The 25,783-nt window shown below is 47.0% G+C and overlaps 1 protein-coding gene across 2 annotated transcripts; it reads left to right on the plus strand.

Moving 5' to 3' along the window:
• Positions 1-2,308: 2,308 nt before the first annotated feature.
• On the plus strand, positions 2,309-20,597 carry KIF2C (kinesin family member 2C). Of its 2 annotated transcripts, XM_007110660.3 has the most exons (21): positions 2,309-2,462; positions 3,306-3,400; positions 5,906-6,007; positions 6,175-6,223; positions 8,400-8,522; positions 10,263-10,385; positions 10,936-11,036; positions 11,691-11,786; positions 12,438-12,492; positions 12,584-12,746; positions 13,941-14,031; positions 14,302-14,365; positions 14,445-14,536; positions 15,297-15,439; positions 16,223-16,427; positions 16,546-16,656; positions 17,529-17,596; positions 17,935-18,040; positions 18,134-18,247; positions 19,726-19,849; positions 19,959-20,597. In XM_007110660.3, the coding sequence occupies exons 1-21, from the start codon at positions 2,396-2,398 to the stop codon at positions 20,039-20,041; spliced, it is 2,175 nt and encodes a 724-aa protein (XP_007110722.1). In that variant the 5' UTR covers positions 2,309-2,395; the 3' UTR covers positions 20,042-20,597. The 2 variants fall into 2 exon arrangements, with proteins under 2 accessions (XP_007110722.1, XP_007110723.1); XM_007110661.3 differs by lacking the exon at positions 10,263-10,385.
• Positions 20,598-25,783: the final 5,186 nt, after the last annotated feature.

Here is a 25,783-nt window from a genome sequence, read left to right on the forward strand (position 1 = left end):
TTAGTCTCTCTGCCAGAGGCAACTGCTCTCTTGAATCTTAGTGTTTATCATTCCCAAGCATATCTTTATTCTTTTATCGCATATGTATGTATCTGTAAACAATATCCCACTTCTCTCTCTACTCTGACTTTCATCTTCAATACTTTACCAAGACTGCTCAAGGTCACCAATGACTTAGGTGCTAGCAAATTTAAAGGATACTTCCATGTCTTCATCTTGCCTGTCCTTACTGCAGTTCTCCAGAGTTACTTCCTCCTTCATTCCTTCCTCTACTTCTACTCCCTGGTTTTCCTCATCCCTTCAAACCACTCTAACCTCACCTCCTTTGCTCTTCCTCTGCCCTCCCTCAAAATGCTGGTATGCCCCATGGCTCCATGATGGTTCTCATCTCCATCTATACTCTCTCTCTAGGAGATCTCATTTAGTTCCAGGACTCTGAATACATCTACCTAAAATGACTGCCAAATCTCTATCTCTGGCCTGGATCTCTCCCTGAGCTCCTAATTTGTGTATCCAACTGCTAACCTGACACCTCCACTCTGAAGTCTTGTATATATCTCAGACTCAACATGACCAAAGTGAAGCTTTTGACCTAACCCCCCCAAACTGTTTCCTTCATAAGCCCACTCCCCTATTTCAAGAAATAGTCCACCACCCACCCAGTTGCTCTAGCCAGAAACCAGCAGTCATCCATGATTATCCCTTCTCCTTCACCCACGTATCCAACCTGTCAACCTAAATAGAGGCAAACCAAGGCAAGCTCGAATTACCAGAAATTGAGTTGCAATTTGAGAAACATATGCTGTAGCAAGATACAAGCAAGTCCATTGAGGGTTTGGGCAGAGTTGTGTTTATGGACCAGAAGCAAGTCTGACCAGAGTCCAAAAGTATTAAGTTCATTGGCTTGAGGATGGGGAGTAATTCTTGGTGGATGTTCATTGGTCAGGAAATAAATCTGTTTTCTGTAAACCAGGCAATTATGGGAAATCAGTCTCTTAAGTTCCATTCTTTGGAGGGTACCTTTGTGAGATTCTCCATTTCAGATCCTCCTGTTTCATTTTAGACTGAAATCCTTTCACAAACCCATCAGCAAGACCCATTCACTCCACCTTTCCACCTCCCAAATAAGGTACACCTTTAATCCATCCTCTTAGCTACATTTCCAGTATCATGACCCCAGGCTAGGCCGGTATAATCTCTTGCCTACTAGGTCACCTCACTTCCAGTCCTGCCCCCTTCAAATCAGTTCTCCACACAGCAGCAAGCCCAATAAACATAAAATCAAATGTAATTCAGATCTTGTCACTCCTCAAAATTCTTCAATGATTTCTCATTAGGACAAAAGCCAAAATTATAATATTACTATGGGATACAAGATGCTAAATTGATCTCACTCTTCTCCCCCTCACCTATTGCCTTCCATCCATACGGGCTTCTTTCAGTTCTTCAAGATCAAGTTCTGTCCCACCTCAGGGCCTTTGCATATATCATTCTCAGATCTTAGTCTGGAAGCCTCTCCACCTCCCTGCCCTTCATTTTGACATTCCTCCTTGTTCTCTAGAGTCAGGTTAAGTATCACTTCAAAGATTTCTCCCCTGACTATTTTATCTAAAGTAGGTTCCTCCATTTTTCTGTATTCCAGTTCTCGGTTTCCCTCAGAGCACTTACTACATATCGTAATTTACTTGTAATTTGCTTCTTTTTGTCCCCTGTTCACATTAGAAATGTTAGTTCAAGGGCAAGAACTACGTGTCGCTTTCATTATTGCTATCTCCAGCGCCTTGCACCATGCCTACCACCTGGTAGACACTCGATAAAAAGCTAGTGAATCTGGTCTTCCATTCACTGTAAATGTAGCCCCTCATTGAAACTTAGCAATAATTCCGCGAGGGAGGAAACATTCTCCCCACTGCGTGAAGAGGTAAAGTTTGTAACTTGTCCGAGGTCACTGAGCAGGCAACTAAAGAAGTTCGGATTCGAACCCATGACTGTAGGACCCGTGAGCCCTCCCTCTGAGACACCATCTTGAGGTTTCTCAGTTTAGGGAACCCCAGCAGTACTGCAACCCTCTGATTGAACGCCAGTAATCTGTCCTCTCCGGCCACGAGGGCTCGCGAAGCTCCCAGGAAGCCCTGCGTTCTCGGTTGTGGTCTGACGAGTGGTCGGTCCCAGGCCCCGGAAGCCCCCCCCCACAGGAGACTACGTATCCCAACAGGCTCCGCTGGGCGCCGCTGATTGGCGGAAGAGAGGCCGGCGACAGCGTGATGACGTTCAGGGACGCCGGCGCGCGGGATTTAAACTTCGGCGGTTTACGCGGCGTTAAGACTTCGCAGTGTTGGTAGAGTTGTGGTTTTCTGGCATTTCGCGTTTCTCTTCCCGGAACTCCTGCCTACCCATGGACTCGTCGCTTCTTCAGGCTCGCCTGTTTCCCGGTCTCGCCATCAAGATACAACGCAGTAATGGTGAGGGGCGGGGTCCTGAGGCCAAGGGGACCCGTGGGCTGAGACGGCAGAGATTACCTCCCCTCCCCAAACAGCAGGCCCTGAATCACTATTGGGGATTCCTCTCCACCCCCCAGGTCTAGTTCTCCGCACTGGCAGTCAGTCTTCTCTACCAGGGCCAGGGGCCTCTTCACTGGCGGTGGGTCCCCTCCCCGTCCTCCAGGAATGGGCGGAGCTCCTTTGTGTCATTGGACCTCTCCGGGACGTCAGGGTTGCTGGATTCATTTCCCCTCCAAAGTTCGCCCCTGCAACTGCCCTGCTCTTGTAGGGACCTCGGCTTTCTGGGCCCTCTATTCTCCCATAAACACTGTGCACTTGCGGTATGTTAGATACTGGGATTCAGGGTAACGAGACAGACGAGATCCCTGCTCTTCAGGAGCTTGCAATCCTGCCCTCTCTTTTTTAGTTGAGCAGCTACCTCACCTCTGGCATGTCTAATACCCATATCACTAGAATGGTCAGACATAAAGGTCAGGAGTGAGATAGGGAAACCTGAGGGCGCTAGAGCCTCAGTGCTGTGTTGAGGAACTGCTCACCTAAGCACTAGAGTGATTCCCCTGCCCAAACATAGCTTCACCCCACTGTAGGCTCTCTTTTGAGTAGGGATGAGTCCTTATCCTCTGCAGCTCAGTTTTAAGAACTGTTCCTTGCCTACCTCACTGTGGGATATTCCAAGGGTGAAGTGCCAGGAGGTTTGTCTCCTGGGGTTAGTCAACTGTCCCTTCAAGCCAACTCTACATTAAGAGTCTCTGTGGGATCCTAAAAGTGAAAAAGATGGGTAACTCTGATCTTTTCATACTATAGGCTTAATTCACAGTGCCAACGTAAGGACTGTGAACTTGGAGAAATCCTGCGTTTCGGTGGAATGGACAGAAGGAGGAGCCACAAAGGGCAAAGAGGTAGGTTCTATGAGTATGCCTGTACCACATTTAACACCTTCCTACCTAAAAGATGTGTGTGGAAATGGAACTTGTGTCAGCCTTGTTTTTGATGTCGACTTGTCCTCCCTAATCTTAAATATGGTCCTCTTTGAATGCATTGGGATTTTATTTAGGCAGGCCTGTTCTAAATTGAAGCAATCAACAGTTTCTATTGTGTTTCTAGAAAGTAAACTGCACAGAATTCTAAAACCTTGCTCACCCAAGCTAGCTCTGAGTGCACACTACCTATGATATTGATTTGGGGAGCAAAATTGATAATCTAGTTGGGGAGACAAAAGTATGTTTCTGAAACACCAAATAATAGAAGGCAACTACAGATGAATAATGCTAGAGCAGCTCAGAGGTGGAAACTCACTGAGGATGAGCTGGGCTTATGGGGGCCAGAAAGCTTAGCAGAAACAGTGAGATGGCCCTCATGGGGACTGGTAAAGAAGCTGGCTCCAGGCATTGAGGAAGGCCAAGGATGCTTGGCAGCAGCAAAAAAGGCTAAAAAAGGAAACTAGAGGGTCTTTGTCTCTGGCACTAAGTTGTTTAAGAGTTTATTCTGTAGGCAGTGGGAGCTTTGGAAGGATTTTGAGAAGAGGAGGGATATGCCTAAGATATTTATGTTTTACAGGCATTGTGGTGTGGTGAAGAGGTCACCAGGCTAAGAGTATGAAAACCTGGATTCTAGAGTCTGGCTCTGCCACTACTTAATGTGTTCTCAGGCACATTTCTGTCCCTTTAAAAATTCAACTTCCTCATTTCTAAAATGAGGATGATAATAATATCTACTTATTTTGGGTAGTTTTGAGGACTTATTCAACAAATCCTTTTGTACTGGTTCCAAAATGCCAGCCAGTGTGTTTGGTACTGGGGATATAGAAGTGAATAAGACAGACCTGGACCCTCTTCCATGGAGCTTAACAGATAACACATGTAAAGGGCTTGCTTAGCATAGTGCCTTATGGTAGGTATGCATATATTTAGGTGGTATATCTGAGAAATAGAAGAACTGAATTCTTTACATTATCTGTCCTTGAATCAAGAGGTTCTTAAAATTCCTTTCAACCATCTATTAGCAGTTCCATGTGACTTATTTTTTTTGTTGTTGTTTGTTTAGAAATACAGCTCTTATTGGGTCTCACTCCAGCTTAAATATTGCCTTTGGAATAAAGTCCAAACTTCTTAGTGAGGAATTAAAGCCTTTTCAAGATCTGATCCCAATCAACTTTTTTTCTTTATACCACACACTCCTTCCAAAGTAGTGCCAGGGACAAATGGGGCAGTTCCCCACTCTATGATCCTGCCTAGTATCTCGCTGCCTTCACACTCTCACTCTTATTCCTTCCTCCTGAATCATCAAAGTGAGGATCAGTTAATGTCAGAACTTTGGTCTCCTGTGTTGTTTATGCTCTCTGTAGTTTAGGGATTGGAATCGGGGGAGTGGGGGAGGGTAAGGGTCTGTAGCTGTCCAAGAAAAGTGGATAGAAGCCTGGCTACTGAAGTACTCGCCAGCTTTTGCATTTGGTGGTTCTGTCCTCCTCGTCTATCCCATGCTGCTTTAGTTTCTAGCCCTTTGTGCACATGGCTTCTGTCTCCCACTAGAATGTGAGCTCCCTAAAAGCAAGGGCGATACATGTCTTAATTCATTTTTGAATACCTTCCCCCTACGGCCTTACTCATGCCTAATAAGTGTTTGAATAGCTGAATAATACATAAAGGTTGCATATGTAGGAGGTGAAGCTCTCACCCTGGAGTACATGCTTCAGCTCTTTCACATTTTGAAACAGAAATAATCAAGTTGGTACTATTTAGGTGTGTTTGAACCTGCTGTGAAGTACGCTGGTGAAGTTTGAGTTGTCCCCAGAGGGTTTCAGGACTCTGGTGATGTAAACCTAGAATTGTGACCTCATTGCAGGCATGAGCAGGAAGTAGGGAAGGCCTGAGCAGGACGCTGTGACTGGGGAAGAAGTTTCTGGGCCCGAAGTTTCTGGGCCCAGTAGAAAATGTAGGTAGATTTAGGATTAGGTAGCAACTCTCGGGAACTGGTCCCTGCCCATAAGATCCTGAAGGGCCCTCCATTTGACTATCAGTGGGCAGTTAGAACTTGTTTCCTCCTTGGTGTCAGGCAGCAAGGGGTGCTCAGGGGGCTGTGCCCAGCAGGACCCCACTGCCCCGCAGAGCAGTAGGGGAGCCGAGTGGCCTAGATCTACTGTGGACTTCCTGACTGTTTGCCTGCCTGTCTGCCTTCCTCTTCACCTCATTCTCATCACTGACAGCTACCATTGGCTTGGAATCAGAAACCAATATCCATCTAGATGGTAAAACATGACTAGGGAATAAATATTTGTTTATAGCTATTAGTACTTGGTGGAACTTAAAGTTTATAAAGTCTGAATCTAGGGGTAGCCTTGATTGCAGAGATGCAATTGGATTGAACAAGCTATGTTGTTCACAGAAGCTTTTACTTGCTCCTTGCAGATTGATTTTGATGATGTGGCTGCAATAAACCCAGAACTCTTACAGCTTCTTCCCTTACACCCGAAGGACAATCTGCCCCTGCAGGAGAATGTAACGGTTCAGGTAGGTGCCTGTCACCTGACTGCAGCCAGTGCTCCATTTGGCTTGTTGGCTCTTTGCTGGTTTGTTTTCTGGGGCTGCTTAGTTCTTCAGCACAGCACATGGGCCCAGGATAGGCCCTTGAGAACTGATAAGAGCCATATATTGTGGTGGTTTGTTTTGTTTTTCAGAAACAAAAGCGCAGATCAGTCAGCTCCAAAATTCCCGCTCCAAAGGAAGGTAAATGGATTTCTACTGGCTCACTGTCACGGGGTTTGTGCCAGGAATGATGTTCTTGGAGCTCAGGAAGCTGTGAAGTAGACTCATTGCTCCAGTTTAGCAGGTGGCTTTTGTGTGGGCTGAGTCCTGCCCTGTCTTCCAAGCATCTTCCTCAGTGAGGAAAAATCTAACCTACAGGGAGGAAGAAATGGAGAGGTGTTGGTCAAAGGTTACAGAGTTTCAGTTATGCAAGATAAAGAAGTTCTGGAGATTTACTGTACAACATAGGGCCTATGATTAATAATACTATATTGTATACTTAGAAATTTACTGTGAGGGTAGATCTTATGTTAAGTGTTCTTACCACAAAAGGAAAAAACAAAATACAAAACAAAGGGAGCAGGAGGAAACTTTTGGAGGTGATGAGTAGGTTTATGGCATTGATTGTGACGATGGTTTCATGGGTGTATACCTACCTCCAAACCCATCAAATTGTACACATTAAATATCTACAGCTTTTTATATGTCAATCATACCTCTAAAGCAGTTTAAAAAAAAGAAAAGAAGAGAAAGAATTCAACAGATCAACCTACAGCTCTTACTTAGGCCAACCTCTCGGGGACCTGGTACATTTGGGAAATTTGCTGACTGGCCTGTGGAATCCAGAGCAGTAATCAGCCATTGTGAGCTTGTTTTCTCTCCTTGGGGGAACAACATGCCTTGGAGTGAGGTGGTGGGCAGGCTGTGAGAAAAGCTAGGTCAGGGCCATTTAGAAGTAGAGTTGACAGTGCTGTGGTGATCTGGGCGTGGGGTGAGATTGGACAGATAATAGCAATGCCTCGAACTCCAGCAGAAGGTTGGGCTTTCTCTGCAGAAGGAGTCAGCATAAACCTACTTTGACTACAGTCATCTGTGACGGTGGCTATAGGCACAAACTGCCCAAATAATCCAGCTTATAACCCAGAACCAGCTATACCTCACAGCCTGCACAGCCTGTCCCAGTCCAGGGGGTATCACTGCCTTGACATAACACAGCCACCTCGGGCCCAGAAACGACATGCCTGGAGCTTCAGGTTCCTGGTGGCCCAAGGTGAAAGGTGGTGCAGTTTTGAGCTTGAGCTGGGCATGACTGGTGTGTTGCTGGCCCTCTCTTGCAGGCTATACCACCGTAAGGGCCTGCAGGAGAGATGGGGGTGGCAGCCATCCCACTCCACGTGCATGACCCGAAAGGATACTGCCACAGCTCCTTTCAATGGAAAAAAAACCTTAATGAATGTGCATGATATTGAACAGTAGAAATGAAACACAAGATTATAGATCTTTTGAGAAATAGGAAAATTATAATAATTCATGCTCTTTATGAAAAATAGGGGTTATATAGAGCCATCAGATCAGCCTAAACTTAGGAAACTCAAATTTAGTACAGGTTGATATTTGCTTATATGACACCAGTGTTTTATTTCCAAATTCACTACTTCTTTTATTTATAGGTGCATTATTTCTTTCTTATGGAGAGAAACTATATAGATGGGTAGAAATTGGCAAGAATTAAAGTATAACTCAATTGTTTCTCTCAGTTAAGCATTCTTTTAAGATTCCGGAAAATTCATGTAGCTGATCCCATGGTTTCTAAAGATGTAGCCCAGGCCTGGCTCTGTAAAGTATCTTGGAGCAGTGGAAGAAGCCCAGACTGGAATCTGGCAGCCTTGGGTTCACATCCTGGTTCTGACGCTTACTAGTTGAGTGGCATTGGGCAAGTTGCTTAATTTCTCTGTGCCTTAATGTCATCTTCCATTAGTTGGGAATACTGATACTTACCTCATGATGTTTCACGGTATGGGAAGATTGTAGAATGGTAGGTGCTGTTGCTAAGGTTAAGAATGCTTTTTTTCAGGGATTAGGTCTATGTCTCCAGAAATGATTTCAGATTGTCTGTAGGTCCCTCCATTTACTCAAGACAGATGCTCTTGTGGGAGCCCTCAGGAGCTCTCAGATTGCAGAACGTAACAAATTAGTTTTGGGGTCACTAGTGCTTGGCCTTTCTAATTTTTCCTTTCCTTGGGTGGAAGGAATGGGAAGTTGGTGGGCTCCTTTCCTGTATAGAATCTTGGAGGGTTACCCCTGACTGCCCCTCTATTATGCCTGCTGGCTCTCGTGATCATGCTGCACTGATCGGCTGCTGCCCTTGGTCCTTCAGGTCTCCGAGGCCGCTCCACTCGCATGTCCACTGTCCCAGAGGTTCGCATCACCACTCAGGAGAATGATATGGAGGTGGAGCTGCCTGCATCTGCAAATTCCCGCAAGCAGTTTTCAGTTCCCAGTGAGTAATGAATCTGTTCTCCCTGTTTGAGGCCCTAGAGCAGCTCATCACACATTGCCCTGAACCTGTTCTGGAATATCCTAGAATTCCTACACTCCCTGGCTTTCATATTGTTCTGCTCCTGCCCCACTGCTCCTTTATTTGGAAATAATCTCACTTTACTTTTTAAACTTTATTTAAACATAATATATATACAGAAGAGTAAACCTATTGTTGACTACATAGTTCACAAAGTGAACACACTCATGTAACTGACACCCAGATCAAACAGAGCATTACCAGCACCCCCAAAAGTCCCCCTCAGGCCCCCTCCCAGTTCCTAAGCCCCCAGGGGTACCTATGTCCTGACTTCAGATCGCATAAATTAACTTTTTCTCTTTTTTTGACTTTATATAAATGGAGTTTTTAAAACTTTTTTTTTTTTTTTTTTTTGTTTTTGGCTGCGCTGGGTCTTTGTTGCCGCGTGCAGGCTTTCTCCAGTTGCAGCGAGTGGGGGTTACTCTTCGTTGTGGTGCGCAAGCTTCTCACTGTGGTGGCTTCTCTTGTTTTGGGGCACGGGCTCTAGGAGCGCTGGCTTCAGTAGTTGTGGTTCGCGGGCTCAGTAGTTGTGACTCGTGGGCTTCAGTAGTTGTGGCTCACAGGCTCTAGAGCGCAGACTCAGTAGTTGTGGTGCATGGGCTTAGTTGCTCCGCATCATGTGGGATCTTCCTGACCAGGGATCGAACCCGTGTCGCCTGCATTGGCAGGTGGATTCTTAACCACTGCACCACCAGGGTAGAGGGTAGTCCCAAACATTTTTAATTGTCAGCTTTTACTAGTTATTAGTAAATAAAGTAGGTGATTTTTGTAATCATTACATTTAATGTGTATCAAATTCAGCTCTAATAAAGTGAAGGTAAACAGAAGGGTCACGACCAGGTATGGGAAGTAGTGAGTCACCATGGGTTGTACCTTTCTGGGTTGAATCAATATGGTTGGTTGGGGCTTCCCTGGTGGCGCAGTGGTTAAGAATCCACCTGCCAATGCAGGGGACACGGGTTTGATCCCTGGCCCTGGAAGATCCCACATGCCGTGGAGCAACTAAGCCCGTGAGCCACAACTACTGAAGCCTGTGCGCCTAGAGCCTGTGCTCCACAACAAGAGAAGCCACCGCAATGAGAAGGTCGCGCACCGCAACGAAGAGTAGTCCCTGCTCACTGCAACCAGAGAAAAGCCTGCACGCAGCAACGAAGACCCAACGCAGCCAAAAATAAAATAAATAAAATAAAAATAAATAAATTTATTTAGAAAAAAATATGGTTGGTTGTTGCTCAGGTTCCCATTATTCCTGGCTTTCAGTCCTTGCTCCTGTTAACCACCTGGGTTCTGAAGTCAGAAATTTCTCCTAAATGAGTAGAAAGGCCTGGCCTGGCCTGGCCTGAGAACCCATGCTTGGTCAAGCCTAAAGAGTTCAGGCCTTTAAAGGCTTTTCCCTTCATAGGGAAGCCCACACTGAGCTACTCACACACTCTTTAAGATTTCTTGACCCCAGGAGCCAGCCCCTGTGGAGGGTCTCGTTGGGTTCAAGGTGTGGGCCGAGATGCAGGAAAAAGCCTGAGCTTTGCTCACATGGTAGGAGCCTGAGCCCTTGCTGAGCTGGCAGTCGGTAGCCTTCCTTCTGGCCTATGACCCACTAGGGCTCAGATGAGCATGGCTGCCGTATGCCTGCCTGCTTCTCCAATGAATCTTGTTCCCCCACAGCCGGCCCCCCTAGGCCCTCCTGCCCTGCAGTGGCTGAGATACCATTGACGATGGTCAGCGAGGAGGTGGAAGAGCAAGTCCATTCCGTCCAAGGCAGCTCTTCTGCAAACCCTGTGAACTCAGGTAGACATGCTGAGCTGTCTGCTGCCCTGCTCCTAGTGCAGGATAGGTAGTTACAGCCTGTCCCACACCTGGCTTGCCTTGGCACCTGAGTTCAAACCATGATTGTCACATGGGGTCGTGTTTCCCTGTGGCCACGGAATCAATCTTTCACAAGAGGTGACCCTGTCACTGCCAGGTGACAGGAGCCCTCTGATGTAGTTGAGGTGCTATCACAGCTAAAGTCTTGGCCAACACCTGAAGAACAGCCCAGAGTGCCCACCAAGACCAAGCAGGGATGATCTCACCTCTTCTGGTTGTTGAGAAGATGCCACAGAGGCATAGAGAGAGCTTGGGTTAGACCTGGAGTGCCCACATTGCAAGTCTCTTGTGGGCTTGGCCATCCCAAGAGTCATGGCTGTTGCTTCCTCTCCATGCATATGGTGACATAAGAGCAAGGGTCTAGAGAAGGCCTAGTCCTGGGAAAGGCTCAGGACTCAACACAACAGCCAGAGAAGAATAGGCTGGCTTAGACAGGTAAACGAAACGGCTTCCTTTTTTTTTCTCCCCCTAGTTCGGAGGAAATCTTGTATTGTGAAGGAAATGGAAAAAATGAAGAACAAGCGAGAAGAGAAAAGAGCCCAGAACTCTGAAATGAGAATAAAACGAGCTCAGGTACCTTTCTTGGGAAGCAAGGGCAAAGGCTTTTAGACAGGCATCCTTAACTGAAACCTTGTCTGCAACAGAGATAATAGTTTGGCCCCAGCATTTCTGAGGCTCCAGTTCTGATATCCAAGAAGTTTAACTAGTTTCTCATCAGGATTCAGAGAACAAATAATTCAGATATTTTTCTGAAGGCCCTCAGATGAGGAATGTTTGCTGCTGATTGTCCAATGGGCACGTCCATCACACAGTTCAGTGTCCAGTGGGCTCCTGGGCACAGTTGCCTGCCTCCCCCGACTTCCTAGTTTTGTGTATGCAGGGGTGCCACAGTGGAGTTCCAGTTTGGATTATTTCTCTTTAATTGGGTTAATGGCACAGGGGAATCCCAGCCTGCTGGTCTCCTAAGATGTGGGACAGTGGCTCTTGCCCCAGTTCCTAGAGTGATTGGTGCATGCCTAGGCTACCCTGCCAATCTCTGTTCCCAAGACTTTGTTCCTGGGTTCTCTGCCCAGAGCCAGAGTGGGGGGCAGTGAGATCGTGTGGGGGCTTGTCAGCCCTGCAGGGCTGTGTGCATATGAAGAGCTGTTGTTGCTGCTGCCTAGCACTGAGGCCTGAGAGCACTTAACATCTTGGCAGTCAGTCCTTCTTCGCTTCTATCCCAAACAGGAGTATGACAACAGCTTTCCAAACTGGGAATTTTCCCGGATGATTAAAGAATTTCGGGCTACTTTGGAATGTCATCCACTTACTGTGACTGATCCTGTAAGTAATCCCAAAGGGTTTCTACCTCTCCTTCCTGAGTAGGTGTACAATTTTTTTTTTTAAACATAGTTGATTTCAACATTGTGTTGGTTTCAGGTGTACAGCACAGTGATTCAGTCTCTCTCTCTCTCTCTCTCTCTACATATATAAGTAAACACACACACACACACACACACACACACACACACACGATTCCTTTTCAGATTCTTTTCCCGAGTAGGCGTACAAGTGAGAGACAGAAACATCTTTTAAGGCAATGAGAGCGTGCAGGAATCTTCACTCACCCTCAAGGGGTTTTTTTTAATACCCTTTAGTGGGCTGGAGCTAGTGAGGCCTAGATGGGAGAGTCTGATCTTTATCAACTCCCACACCCCCATCCTCCCTGCTTCAGTAGGTTGGCTAGATTCTTACTACTAATCATGAAAGTGTGCTGAACCCTCCTATAGGCAGCAGAGTGAGGAAACTGGGAAGAAAATTCAGAGCTACCTTCTTGCGCTCCAGAGTAACTATGGGCATAGTGGGTTCCAGTGTTAGATCTTGGCCCTTGCCTGAGCCAGACTTGGGATTAGAACTGGACGGGTTCTGGACAAGCTTTCTTTCAATATTGCTCTGACCTTTTGCTCATGGTTGTCTTTTCTCATCCTCTTGAAGATTGAAGAGCACAGGATATGTGTTTGTGTTAGGAAACGACCGCTGAATAAACAAGGTAAGCCCTATTCAGTTAGAATGAGGCTTTGGACTGACTGTGGGTTCCCCCATGTCCAGGGAGCATCCCCTGAAATACTGTCCTTCTGCAGAATTGGCCAAGAAAGAAATTGATGTGATTTCCGTTCCTAGCAAGTGTGTCCTCTTGGTACATGAGCCCAAGTTAAAAGTGGATTTAACAAAGTATCTGGAGAACCAAGCATTCTGCTTTGACTTCGCATTTGACGAAACAGCTTCAAATGAAGTCGTCTACAGGTTAGTCCCTTGCCTCTTTGTTTCTCCTCCTTCCCCCTGACACTTTACTCTTTCCAATGAGGGAAATTGTGGTAACACTCACACTCACAGACATGCTGACCCTGAAGCCCTTCCTGGCTTCCTCTTGTGTTTTCTTTGGATGGGCCATGACACAGAGCTGGCTCTGGCTCCCAGCACCTGGAAGGCCCTGTTGGGGCTGTCCCATCCCGTTTTTCAGCTTTAGTGGCCCGCGCTTGAGTGGACAGAAGTGAGGTATTACCCATTGCACTCTTTGAGGCTGGGCTGGGCAAGCCCTAGGGGTTCTTCCTGTGTCCTGCACAGCCACCCATTGCCCACTGGGCTTAGCAGACTCAGCAAACTCTGGAACTGCTCTGTCCAAAACAGCACCCACTAGCCTCATGCGACTGTTTAAATAAAGTTAAAAATTCAGTTCTTCAGGGACTTCCCTGGCACTCCAGTGGTTAAGAATCTGTGCTTCCACTGCAGGGGGCTTGGGTTCGATCCCTGGTTGGGGAACTAAGATCCCGCATGCCATGTGGTGTGGCCAAAAAAAAAGAAAAAATTCAGTTCTTCAGTTACACTAGCCACATTTCAAGTGCTCAATAGCCATGTGTGGCAGTGGCTACTATTGGACAGCACTGCTCTAGACCAGAGGTTGATAAACTATAGTTCATGGACCAAATTTGGCTTGCAATCCCTTCTTATATGGCTCTCAAGAATGGATTTTGTGTTTTTAAAGAATCATTAAATATATATGTATATGTATATGTATGTATGTATGTATGTATGTATGTGTGTATGTATGTATATGGAAGAGACCTATTTTAGGCTCACAAAGCCTAAAATAATTTAGCTTCCTACTTTAGATGGTTTCTTTGATCTTTGTAGTGTATCTTATTCTAGAAGTCGGCTGCTAAGCTCAAGCTTTCACCTTGTGTCTCCAGGGTAGAGGAGGTGCTGGTGGCTCAGTTAGAGTGAGGACCATCAGCCTGCTCCTGGCAGGTCGGTCCAGCTCTCCCCAGGTGGCTAGGAGAATTTCAAATTTATAAGTGGGACTGGGGTCAGGTGGGACCACTTTGTGTGAGAGGTGTGCTCATGCTTGGAAGGAGGCCCCCAGGAGTCCTGCTTTGTGCTCCATATTCCAGGGAGCACATTTGAGGAGAGATGTACACTCTTCCCCATCCTTTCTCCCAGGTTCACAGCAAGGCCACTCGTACAGACAATCTTTGAAGGGGGAAAAGCAACCTGTTTTGCATATGGCCAGACGGGAAGTGGTAAGACTCATGTGAGTATTCAGACCTGGCAGAGAGCAAGCCTACCCATAGCGCAATTCTGGGTCTCTGAAAAGGAGGACAATGGGTTTGTTGCAGAAAATCCCCTCAGTGCAGATGCCCCATCTCCAAATGCCTTTGCTGTGCCAGATTCAAGGAGGGGCCTTAGTAGGTCCAGCCTCCTCTCCCAGGTTTGGTGTGGCCCACTGTGGTGGTGGAGCCAGTAGTTCCCTAGCCTAGGCCAAGGGCCCTTTACCACGGTCTTCTGCCCCTTCCCTTTGCAGACGATGGGTGGAGACCTCTGTGGGAAAGCCCAGAACGCATCGAAAGGGATCTATGCGATGGCCTGTAAGTAATGTGTTCTGCCACAGTGGGGTTGGGCACAGAAGGGCAGGTTGCTTACTTAATCCAGCCTCTCCCCCCACAGCCCGGGACGTCTTCCTCCTGAAGAATCAGCCCCGATACCGGAACCTGGGCCTGGAAGTCTATGTGACATTCTTTGAGATCTATAATGGGAAGGTAGCTGGCAGGGAGCCCTTTGTTTATGCTGTTGGGGCCCCTGAAGTTTCAGAAACCTTGAGGTTGGCTAGAAATTGTAGAAGCCAAACAACCTGTGGGTTGTCAAGCCTTTGGGCCACTTTGCCCAAACATGTGGGAGCTTTCATCCAATGGTGGGATGGTACCCACGCTCAGTAAGTATGGCAGGAATATGCCTCAGGGCCCCCTCTCAGATGGGAGATTTGCCTGTGTGTGCCCTGTCCTCCCTCCACACACCTCCCTCATAACTCTCTTCTTCCCCATTCTCACACTCATGTTCTCTCTATATGTCTATGTATCTTTCTACCTCTCTATGCTTTTGCAGAGTCATCTTCCCCAAGTGGGGTCTAGATAATAATAATAGCTAGGGTTGCTTATTAAGATGTTACTAGGTGCTAAGCACTATTCTAAGCACTTTACTTGTGTCAGGTCATCACCACAACCCTACTAGGAAGTATTACTGTCACTGTCACTATTGTACAGATGAGAAATGAGGCTAGGTGGTTAAGTACTTGTCCAGGTTCACATAGCTAGTAAAGTAGCAGGGTCGCATCAAACTGAGGCAGCCTGGTTCAGCTCCCAAGTGGACTGCCTGCTGCTAGTCTGGCATAACCCAGCTCAGCCTCTCCTGCCTTTCCTGCTGCCAGCCCTTGTCTAAGCTGGGACTGGCCCTGAAGGAGGGAGGAGTCAGTGGGGTGCCCAGCGCCTGATGGCCTTGGCCTTGTTCCCCTGCCTGACACAGCTGTTCGACCTGCTCAACAAGAAGGCCAAGCTGCGCGTGCTAGAGGATGGCAAGCAGCAGGTGCAGGTGGTGGGGCTGCAGGAGCACGTGGTGAGCTGTGCCGATGACGTCATCAAGATGATCGACATAGGCAGTGCCTGCAGGTCAGAGTTCCGGCCAGGGGAAGGGGCCACCTTCTACTGCCAGGTCAGGTGACAGACTAGCGCTGAGTCCTTTGCTGTTTCCACAGAGCGCCGCTTCCCCTGGCTTGGTGCGGGCTCTGAAGGCCTCTGCCTTAAGTGGTCTCAATGGGGCCGATGACCCAGGGCGAGACTTACCAGGGTCGAGTCAAAGTACCTTGAATCTGACCAAGGCAGGCTTTATTCCCCGGCTTTTACCCAAAGGCCTGCTTCCTGGCTTCTCTGGGTTTCTCCTTGCTGTTCCCTCCCTCTGTGGTGGGAGACAGGAGCTCTGGATGTGCTCTAGGCTGGAAGTGATGGGGCCACAGCTCCCTTCCTGTATAGAGGTAGGGAAGTGCACTACCAGGGCCCTAGGCGTGGTACAGTGGATGCTGGGCAGCTTATGGAGGCCCAGGGAGAGGGCTGCCCACCCCAGGGCCCTTGAGTTGCAACAAGTGGTTCATGACAGCCCCTCCTTCCCTGTGTGCCCTGCAGCAGAGGCAACTCATGCTTCCCCATGTCCTATGGGCCCTGGGGTCTGGCCAAGGCCCTCACACAGAATCCAATACTTTGACTGCAAGGGTAAGCCACTAGGTCCAGAGCTGGAGGGAGGGCAGGACAGAAGTGGGACAGGATGACACAAGACATCTTAGAGTCTTGACCTGTGTCCCTCTGCTACCGGAGAACTGACTGCTTTGGAATCTGGGGTGCCATGGTGGCTGGTGGCCCTGGGAGCTCATAGTCCTTCTTTGTCCTCCTTTGCCACAGGACCTCTGGGCAGACATTTGCCAACTCCAGCTCTTCCCGCTCCCACGCCTGCTTCCAGATTCTTCTTCGAGCCAAAGGGAGGGTGCATGGCAAGTTCTCTTTGGTGGATCTGGCAGGGAACGAGCGAGGCGCAGACACTTCCAGTGCTGACCGGCAGACCCGCATGGAGGGCGCAGAAATCAACAAGAGTCTCCTGGCTCTGAAGGTAGTGGGGCCCAGCTGGAGGGGAGGGGGTTGGCCTGGAGGGCTGCTGGGGGAGGGAGGGAGAGAGTGGGCATCTCAAGAGGAGGGAGGGGACCTCAGCTTCCCCTGCTGTGCCCCAGGAGTGCATCAGGGCCCTGGGACAGAACAAAGCTCACACCCCATTCCGCGAGAGCAAGCTGACACAGGTGCTAAGGGACTCCTTTATCGGGGAGAACTCAAGGACCTGCATGGTGAGTAGGGTCCCTTTGGAGGTGGTGCAGTCCTGTCCCTGGGCAAGAGGCTTGGTGCTCTTGGCCACCTGGGTTTCTAGGCTCTAACTTGACTGGGCTTCACCCCCTGCCTTTGGACACCAGGCTCCTCTTTGCCTACCCAAGAGGGGAGGAAAGGGTCTTCTCCCTTTATTGTATGTCCGTGCAGCTCTTGTTTTGGGGAAGGTCATTCCTCCCTTACCTGATGAAAAGGGGGCTGCAGAATTCAGAAGGAGGACCTTTGGGGAAGCAGGAGAGGCAGTCCTCGTCTCTTCTGTGGCTTCCCTCAGGGGTCATTGGCTCCCAGCCTAGGAAATAGAGGGCCACAACTGTGAGTGACTTTTTTGTGTGTGTGTGGCCGCGTTGGGTCTTTGTTGCTGTGCACAGACTTTCTCTAGTTGCAGCGAGCGGGGGCTACTCTTCGTTGTGGTGCGCGGGCTTCTCATTGCACTGGCTTCTCTTGTTGCGGAGCACGGGCTCTCGGTGTGCGGGCTTCAGTAGTTGTGGCTCGCGGGCTCTAGAGAGCAGGCTCAGTAGTTGTGGTACATGGGCTTAGTTGCTCCGTGGCATGTGGGATCTTCCCGGACCAGGGCTCGAACCTGTGTCCCCTGCATTGGCAGGCGGATTCTTAACCAGTGTGCCACCAGGGAAGTCCCCAGGGACCAATTTTTAAGGCACCTTAGTTTGCAGGGCTCATGGGGCAAGTTGCCTGGCACAGAGTGGGTGCTTAATGGGTTCTGCCCCCAATTCCACGTGGGTATTAGCAGCCTAAAGAGACTCCTACTGGCAGCCTCTCCAAGAGCACCCTTACCCTGTGATCCTTGACCTTTAACTGCCCGTTCCCTCTTTTGCAGATCGCCATGATCTCACCAGGCATAAGCTCCTGTGAATATACTTTAAATACACTAAGATATGCAGACAGGTACTAGTACCTACACCAGGTGGGATGGGGAGGGGGGTGCAGGGTTGGGGAGGGAATGACAGCAATGAGAGCAGGGAGGAAGCTCTGGCGACTCAGTGCCTATTGTCTCCTCTTCTGTGACACGCTGAATCTGAGGCCTGGGAGTTCATATATGATGCTACAAGGTTTTTTCCGATCCCCTCAGGCTTTGGTGGGGAGCAGTGTGAATGAGGGACTTCTCCTAGGCCAAAGCAAAGCTGCTAGTCCATCTCCTTGAAGTCTCGCAATCTGAGTGGTGCTGCACACTCATGAGTGCCAAGGAGGCTGCTGTGGGATCTGAGACCTTCTTGTTTTCTCAGGGTCAAGGAGCTGAGCCCCCATAGTGGGCCCAGTGGGGAGCAGCCAACTCAGATGGAAACAGAAGAGATGGAAGCCAGCTCTAACGGGGCCCTGAGCGCAGGCAATGTAAGGGGCAGGGTGGGCCAGGCAAGACAGAAACGTGGCCTCCTGAGATGGGGACTGGGCCACACCGTTGTGTCTCTCCTTTTGCCCCCTTAGTTCTCCAAGGAAGAGGAGGAACTGTCTTCCCAGATGTCCAGTTTCAATGAAGCCATGACTCAGATCAGGGAGCTGGAGGAGAGGGCCATGGAAGAGCTCAAAGAGATTATACAGGTGGAGGGCTGGCCCTGGGCTGGGAGAGACTGGATATCCATCCTAGCACAGGCTCAGCGCCATTCCTTGACCGTGACCTGGGCTTTGCCCCTCACCGGGTCTTCTGGCTGGGGTGGCAAGCAGCAGCCATCTACACCAGCATTTCTTAATTCTCCACTTATTTTTTCAGCTGCTCTTCTAGAGCAGCTAATTACCACACCTCCTTCCCCAGCCTGGCACACATAGGCTTTCCTCCATCGTTCTGGCTGGAGCTAGTCTCTACCCCTTGCTCCTGACTGAGGGTTTGAAGGGTAACCTTGTCTTGTTTGTTCAGTGAATGTTTGGTGAGTACTTCCTCTATGCCAGCTCCTGTGCTGAGACCAAGGGCCAAAAACCTGAAGTATGGATAACAGGCCCGAAAGTAAGACTTGATCAATCGTGACTCTTCTATTTATAAGCTGATTTCCTTGTGAAAGTCATTGAGCTTCACTGGGCCCCCAGATTCTTCATCCCCAAAATGGGCAAGACAAGATGGTTACATGTGAGGATTAAGTGATATGTTTTTAAAGCACTCAGCCATCCCCAGCATGTAGTCAGCGTTTAGTAAGTGGTAGATGCTACCACTGCTGTGATCCCTGCTGTGGAAGAGCAAGTGGGGGAGAGTCCCTAAGAATGGGGCTCTCAGAGTGCAGAGCAGAGGGGAGAGCTCGGGGCACTTAGAACTGAGGAGGGAACATGTAGAATAAGTGCCTACACGTGTCCTCCCTCCCTGGCATGCTCAGGGTACAAATGTTTGAAAGGACGTGGTACTTTCAGGAAGAGTGAGAGGTTCACTCTGGCCAGAGCAAAAGGTGTGAGCAGATGAGGGAAGGAGATCAATGCTGCGGACAGGCCAGCCGGGACCTGATGCTAAAGGGCCTTAATGGTTCACACCAAAGGCCAGGACTTCATTATGAGGGCAGTGGATGCCTTTGAAGGGAGTAAAGCAGAGTGGTGACATGGTCACATCAGAGCTTTAGGTACCTTACTATGGCCACAATATAGAGGCTGGTTTTGGGATGTGGGGCGAGCATGAGCAGAGGCACTTAGGAGTTAAGAGCAGTTAGAAGATTGTTAGAGTTCAAGAGAGTTGCTGGTGTTTAGACCAACTATGACCATGGCCATGGGATTGGAATTAGGGCATGAGATTTAAGAACCATTTCGGGGGTGGAATTAGTAGGATTGGGGGACAAGCAGGGTGAAAAGTCCTTGCTGAGATTTCTGGCTTGAGCATCAAGACAGATGATAACATTCATTTGACATAAGGGACAGGCACAAGTTTGGGGTGGGGAAGAGGATGAATTCAAGCTGAGAATTTCTGGGAGAGGATCAGGAGGCAGGGTATGGGCCATGGCTGGAGGAGTGGGCATCTGCGTTGCAGATGGTAGAGCCCTAGGAATGATTTCCTAGATTGGTTTGGTCATTATTGACCTGACAAGGTTTGTGCTGTGTTGTTGCAGGAAGGGCCAGGCTGGCTGGAGCTCTCCGAGATGGCTGAGCAGCCAGACTACGACCTGGAGACCTTTGTGAATAAAGCAGAATGTGCCCTGGCCCAGCAAGCCAAGCACTTCTCAGCCCTGCAAGGTGGGCGCGGCCAGAGGATGGGGCCTCTGCGGGTGATGGCAGCTCTGCCAGAGGGAATGGGGCCTCTGAGGGACCCACTAACCCTGGGTGCACCACCCTTTCCTTCCAGATGTCCTCAAGGCTTTGCGCCTGGCCATGCAGCTAGAAGAGCAGGCCAGCAAACAAATAAGCAGCAAGAAACGGCCCCATTGACGACTGCAAATAAAGATCTGTTTGGTGTCACACCCAGCCTTTTCCCCTCCCCTTCCCTCCTCAGCGAACTCTGGGCACCTGGTGGGTCTAGTCAAGGTCTGAGCTGGGACAAGATTTGGTAAATGCCAAGTATGGGGGCATCTGGGCCCAGGGCAGCTGGGGAGGAGTCAGAGTGTATGGGACACGACTTTCCTTTTCCTCAGTTGTAGCCATGAAGGGAACAAGGATAGAAAGAGGGAGCTTTTAGTTATCTTATGTGCTGCCCTTCTCTCCAAGAGGGGAAAGCTCTCTGGTGTAGAGTTTTCCCTTGGGCAGCACTCTGCCCGTGTGGACTGGCTGCTGGTGGAGAGCTCCCTGGGGTTGTCCTGGCTCTTGGGAGAGGGAAGGAGCCTTTAGTTCAGCTCTGCTGGCCCTGGCCTGCCTTCCATACCCTTGGTCGGGGCACTAATATGTTTTGTACTTTAAAAAAAGTTTCCAGGACCTCTTCCTTCCCTGCTGTTTTTTGAGGCCCAAGAGGATCCCTGCTGTTTTCTGTTTTATGTATTTATACATTGTGTCTAACAATAAAGAGAAAAAAATCAGCCTGTTGAGTGGTATGTGGGAAGTGCCTGGGATGTGTATGAGCTTTCTGGGACTTAGGACCCTACTGCAATTCTGGGTAGTGCTGATTCTGTACTCTACCCAGGAGACCAAATCTACACCTGCAGTTTCAGTGACATGGTGAAGACTCCAACCTCTGCCTTGCTCAATGCTGACTAGGTCCTAGGCCCTCTCCTGGGCACAGGAGCCGTAAACAGAAAGGAGATGGTGCTCTGTCATTTACAGTCTGCTCAAGGCATGTTAAAAGATTCTGTGGCAACACTGACACAAAAGCACTTGCCTTGCTAGACAGGAAAGGATCTGATGGGTAACACGTTTGATCTTGAAAAATGAGAAGTTTGCCAGGTAGACTGAGGAACCAAACATAGGGCATGTATGGTTTGGGAACTAGAAGACTTCATATCCCATGTCACTGAACGTGAATTATCTAAATGGTAATGTGCCACTGAAAGGTTTTTAGCCTGGGAGCCATACAACCAAATGCGTGTTTTAGAAAGGCCTCAGTCCGGGAGACACGGTGAGGCATGGGTCATGTGGGCTACTGCAGAAACTCCAGAGAAGAGTGGGATCAGGTGGACCAGGTTCTAGCCCTCTCAGCCTCAGTTACTTCATTGTAAAGTAGGGGCATTCTCTACCTCATGGTGAGAAAATTACAGGAGTTTGAGGTGCCATTAAATAACCAAATAGAGGGCCTGGATTCAGAAATTCAGCTAAATCAGAAGTTTGACAGAAATGGCACTAACTCTTGAGGCCTTAAAAGCTTCCAGATACCTAACTTCCACATCTGTAAAACAAAGCCACCAATACCCACCTCAGAATTGCAAAGATCCAATGCCACCATCCCAGACCTGACCACCTTCCCTAACTGCCCCCCTTCGTGAATTCTTAACTCCCAGTGACCCATTCTCCCCAACTAGCCAGAAGAATCTTTATAGGTTCTCCCCTGCTTGGAACCCTTTAATAACACACAGAATAAATTCTAAATGCCCTATCATGGCCTATTAGGCCCCACCTGGTCAGCTCCTCTCTATTGGTCCAGTGGGAATGTAATTTGAGCAGAATGGTTTGGAAGCTAAGAGCCCAGCTTCTGAAGCCATAGTGCAGGGTGGGATCCGACCTCTGTGACTGCAGAACCTTAAGTGGGTTTTTTAACCTCTGTGCTCTCTGAAATGGGAATAATGCTGGTACGGTATAGAATTACTATGAAAATTGAGTTTGGGAATTCCCTGGTGGTCCAGTGGTTAGGACTCGGCGCTCTCACTGCCAGGGGCCTGGGTTGGATCCCTGGTTGGGGAATTAAGATCCTGCAAGCTGCGCGGTGTGGCCAAAAAAAAAAAGAAAACTGAGATCACACACCCAGCAATAGGTACAATGTCTCACATTTAATAAGTGCTATATAATCACTAGCTATTTAAGCACATAAGAACAAAGATTTTTATTTTAGTACTGTATCCACAATATCCTGAACATATGACAAGAACACAAAATGTATTTTGAATGAATGAATGAACTGTTCTCCAACCACACTGGCCTTTATTTCTTGAATATGCCAGGGCTTTTTAAAAAATGAAAATGTAATTTTTACATTTATTGAAATGTAATTCACAGTATAAAACTCACTCTTTTAAAGTGTACAATTTAGTGGTTTTTAGTATATTCATTTAATTGGGCAACCATCACCCCTAATTCCAGAACATTTTTATGACCCAAAAAGAAATCCTGTTGCACGTCAACTATACCTCAATAAAAAAACAAACACATTACCCACAAGCAGCCACATACACGCCCCCATTCACCTCTCCCCTCAGCCCCAGGAAACAGCCAATCTATTTTTCCTTCACTATGGATTTGCCTATTCTGGACATTTCATATAAATGGAATCATATAATATGTGGTCGTTTGTGTCTGGCTTCTTCACTTAGCATATGTTTTAAAGAATCATGTTGTAGCATGTATCAATTCACTTCTTTTTATGGCCAAATAATATTCCAATTGCATGGCTATACCACTTTTTGTTTATCCTTCAGTTGATGAATTTGGGGTTTTTTTCTACTTTTTGGCATTATTGAACAGACCATTTGTGCTATGAATACTCATGTACAAGTTTTTGTCTGAGCATATGTTTTCAATTCTCTTGGGTATATGCAAGTCCTTTGCCCATTTTTTAAGTTGGATTGTCTTTATTGTTGACTTGTAAGAACTCTTTATATATTCTAGATACTGGACCCTTATCAAAGGTATAATTTGCAAATATTTTCCCTCATACTGTGAGTTGTCTTTTCACTTTCTTGATGGTATCCTTTGAAGCACAACAGTTTTTAAGTTCGATGAAGTCTAACTTACATTTTTGTTGTTGCTTGTGCTTTTGGTGTCATATCTAAGAATGTCATGCCAAATCCAATGCTGTGAAGATTTACTCTAATGTTTTCTTCTAAGAGTTTTATGTTCTTATATTTAGGTCATTGATCCATTTTGAGTTAATTTTTGTAACTGCTATGAGGTAGGGGTCCAAATTTATTCTTTTGCATGTGGAGATCCAGTTTTTCCAGCATCACTCATTGTAAAGACTATTCTTTCCCCCATTGAATTGTCTTGGCAACCTTGTTGAAAGTCAGTTGATGGCAGAGGGAGGAGGGGATTGAATGAAGTCAGTTGAAAGGTAAAAACTTCCATTTATAAGATAAATAAGTGCTAGGGATGTGATGTACAACATGATAAATATAGTTAACACTGCTGTATGTTATACATGAAAGTTGTTAAGGGAGTCAATCCTAAGAGTTCTCACAGGAAAAAAATTTTTTCCTATTTAATTTTATATCTATATGAGATGATGTTCATTAAACTTATTGTGATAATCACTTCATAAATATATAAATCAAATCATGCTGTACAACTGAAGCTTATACAGTGCTATATATCAATTATATCTCAATAAACTGGAAGAAATAAGGAAAATAAAATTTTAAAAAAGAAAATGAACATATATGAGTGGGCTGATTTCTTAGACTTTAAATGCTATTCCATCAGTCTATATGTCTATCCTTATGCCAATACTTCACTGTTGGTTACTGTAGTTTGTAATAAGGTTTTCTTTTTTTTTTTCAGCTGTGCCGCAAGGCTTGCGGGATCTCATTTCCCCGACCAGGGATTGAACCTGGGCCACGGTTGTGAAAACCTGAAATCCTAACCACTAGGCCACCAGGGAACTCCCATAAGTTTTGAAATCAGAAAGTGTGAGTCCTCCAAATTGGTTCCTTTTCAATATTGTTTAGGCTATTCGGGAACACTGGCAATTCCATATGAATTTAAGGATCAGCTTTTCCATTTCTGCAAAAAAGGCTGATGGAATTTTGATAGGGATTACATTCAGTCTGGGTGGTATTGCCATCCTAATATTGTCTTCCAATCCATGAATGCAAGATGTCTTTCCATTTATTTAGGTCTTTAATTTCTTTCAACAATATTTTATAGTGTACAACTCTTTCACCTCCTTGGTTAAATTTATTTCCTAGGTATTTTATTCTTTTGGATGCTATTGCAAAAGGAATTATTTTTAAGTTCCTTTTCAGATTGTTCATTGCTGGTGTATAGAAACACAACTGATTTTTGTGTGTTGATTTTTTTTTTAACCTCTTTTCAAAAATTGAAGTACAGTTAATTTACAATGTATTAGTTTCAGGTGTAGAGCAGTGATTCAGTTATATATATATATATATTCTTTTTCAGATTCTTTTCCATTATAGATTATTATAAGATATTGAATATAGTTCCTTGTGCTATACAGTAGGTCCTTGTTGTTTATCTATCTTATGTACAGTAGTGTGTATATGTTAATCCCAAACTCCTAATTTATCTCCTCTCCCCCTGCCCCCATTGTGTGTTGATATTGTACCTTGCAACTTTGCTAAATTCATTTATTAACCGTAATAGTTTTTTTGTAGATTCTTTGAGATTCTTTCTATATAGGATCATGTCACCTGTAAATAGAGAAAGTCTGACTTCTTCCTTTTTAATTAAGATGCCTTTTATCTCTTTTTCTTGCCTAATTTCCCTGGATAAAACACCCAATATAATTTTGAATAGAAGTGGTGAGAGGGACTTCCCTGGTGGTCCAATGGTAAAGAATCTGCCTTCCAGTGCAGGGGACGCCGGTTCGATCCCTGGTTGGGCAACTAAGCCCGCACGCCACAACTACTGAACTCACGCACCTCAAGGAGAGAGCCGCAAACTACAGAGCCCAAGCACCCTGGAGCCCGCGCACCACAACTAGAGAGAAAACCTGCATGCCACAACTAGAGAGAAGCCCGCGTGCCGCAAGGAAGACCCGATGCAGCCAAAAAAAGTAAAGACGAAGAAAAAAAAAGTGGTGAGAGTGGATATCCTTGTCTTGTTCCTGATCATTAATTTTGATGTTAGGTGTGGCTCCTTTATCAGGTGAAGAAGTTCTAATTTGTTCTAAACACTCTAATTTGTTGAGTGTTTTTATCATGAAGGGATATTGGATTTTGTCAAATGCTTTTTCTGTGTTTTGAGGTGATCACGTGTTTTTTCCCCTTTATTAATAAGGTATATTACATTGATTGATTTTCAGATGTTAAACCAACCTTGCAAACCTAAGATAAATTCCACTTGCTCTTGCTGTACAGCCTTCACTTCCTGCTTGTGCAGAGCTTCAAGGTCAGCCATATATCACCGATATTAGGGCCTTTGCAGGTCTTTACTGGGCATGTACTCAGTCCTGCATACACACATGGACCTTCTAGATTTTCTAGATTCCCAGGAAAGTGTGGGAATTTTTAAAACTCCCATATTCTCCTATTTCTCCTTTTTTAAAAATATTTTATTATTATTATTTTTTTTATCAGCCTCTTGTCAGCCCCAACTCGTAATCCTGCCTCAGGCAGTGTGTTGCCTCTTACTTTTTTTTTTCTTATAAACACCAGGGGTAGGGCTGTTCACAGAGTGAGCTTTGAGTGAGATCAAATAAAGACAAGCCCTGGGATTCCCTGGTGGCGCAGTGGTTGCGCGTCCGCCTGCCGATACAGGGGAACCGGGTTCGCGCCCCGGTTTGGGAGGATCCCACATGCCGCGGAGCGGCTGGGCCCGTGAGCCATGGCCGCTGGGCCTGCGTGTCCGGAGCCT

This window comes from Physeter macrocephalus, chromosome 4, assembly GCF_002837175.3.
Source record: "Physeter macrocephalus isolate SW-GA chromosome 4, ASM283717v5, whole genome shotgun sequence".
Lineage (NCBI taxonomy): Eukaryota > Metazoa > Chordata > Mammalia > Artiodactyla > Physeteridae > Physeter > Physeter macrocephalus.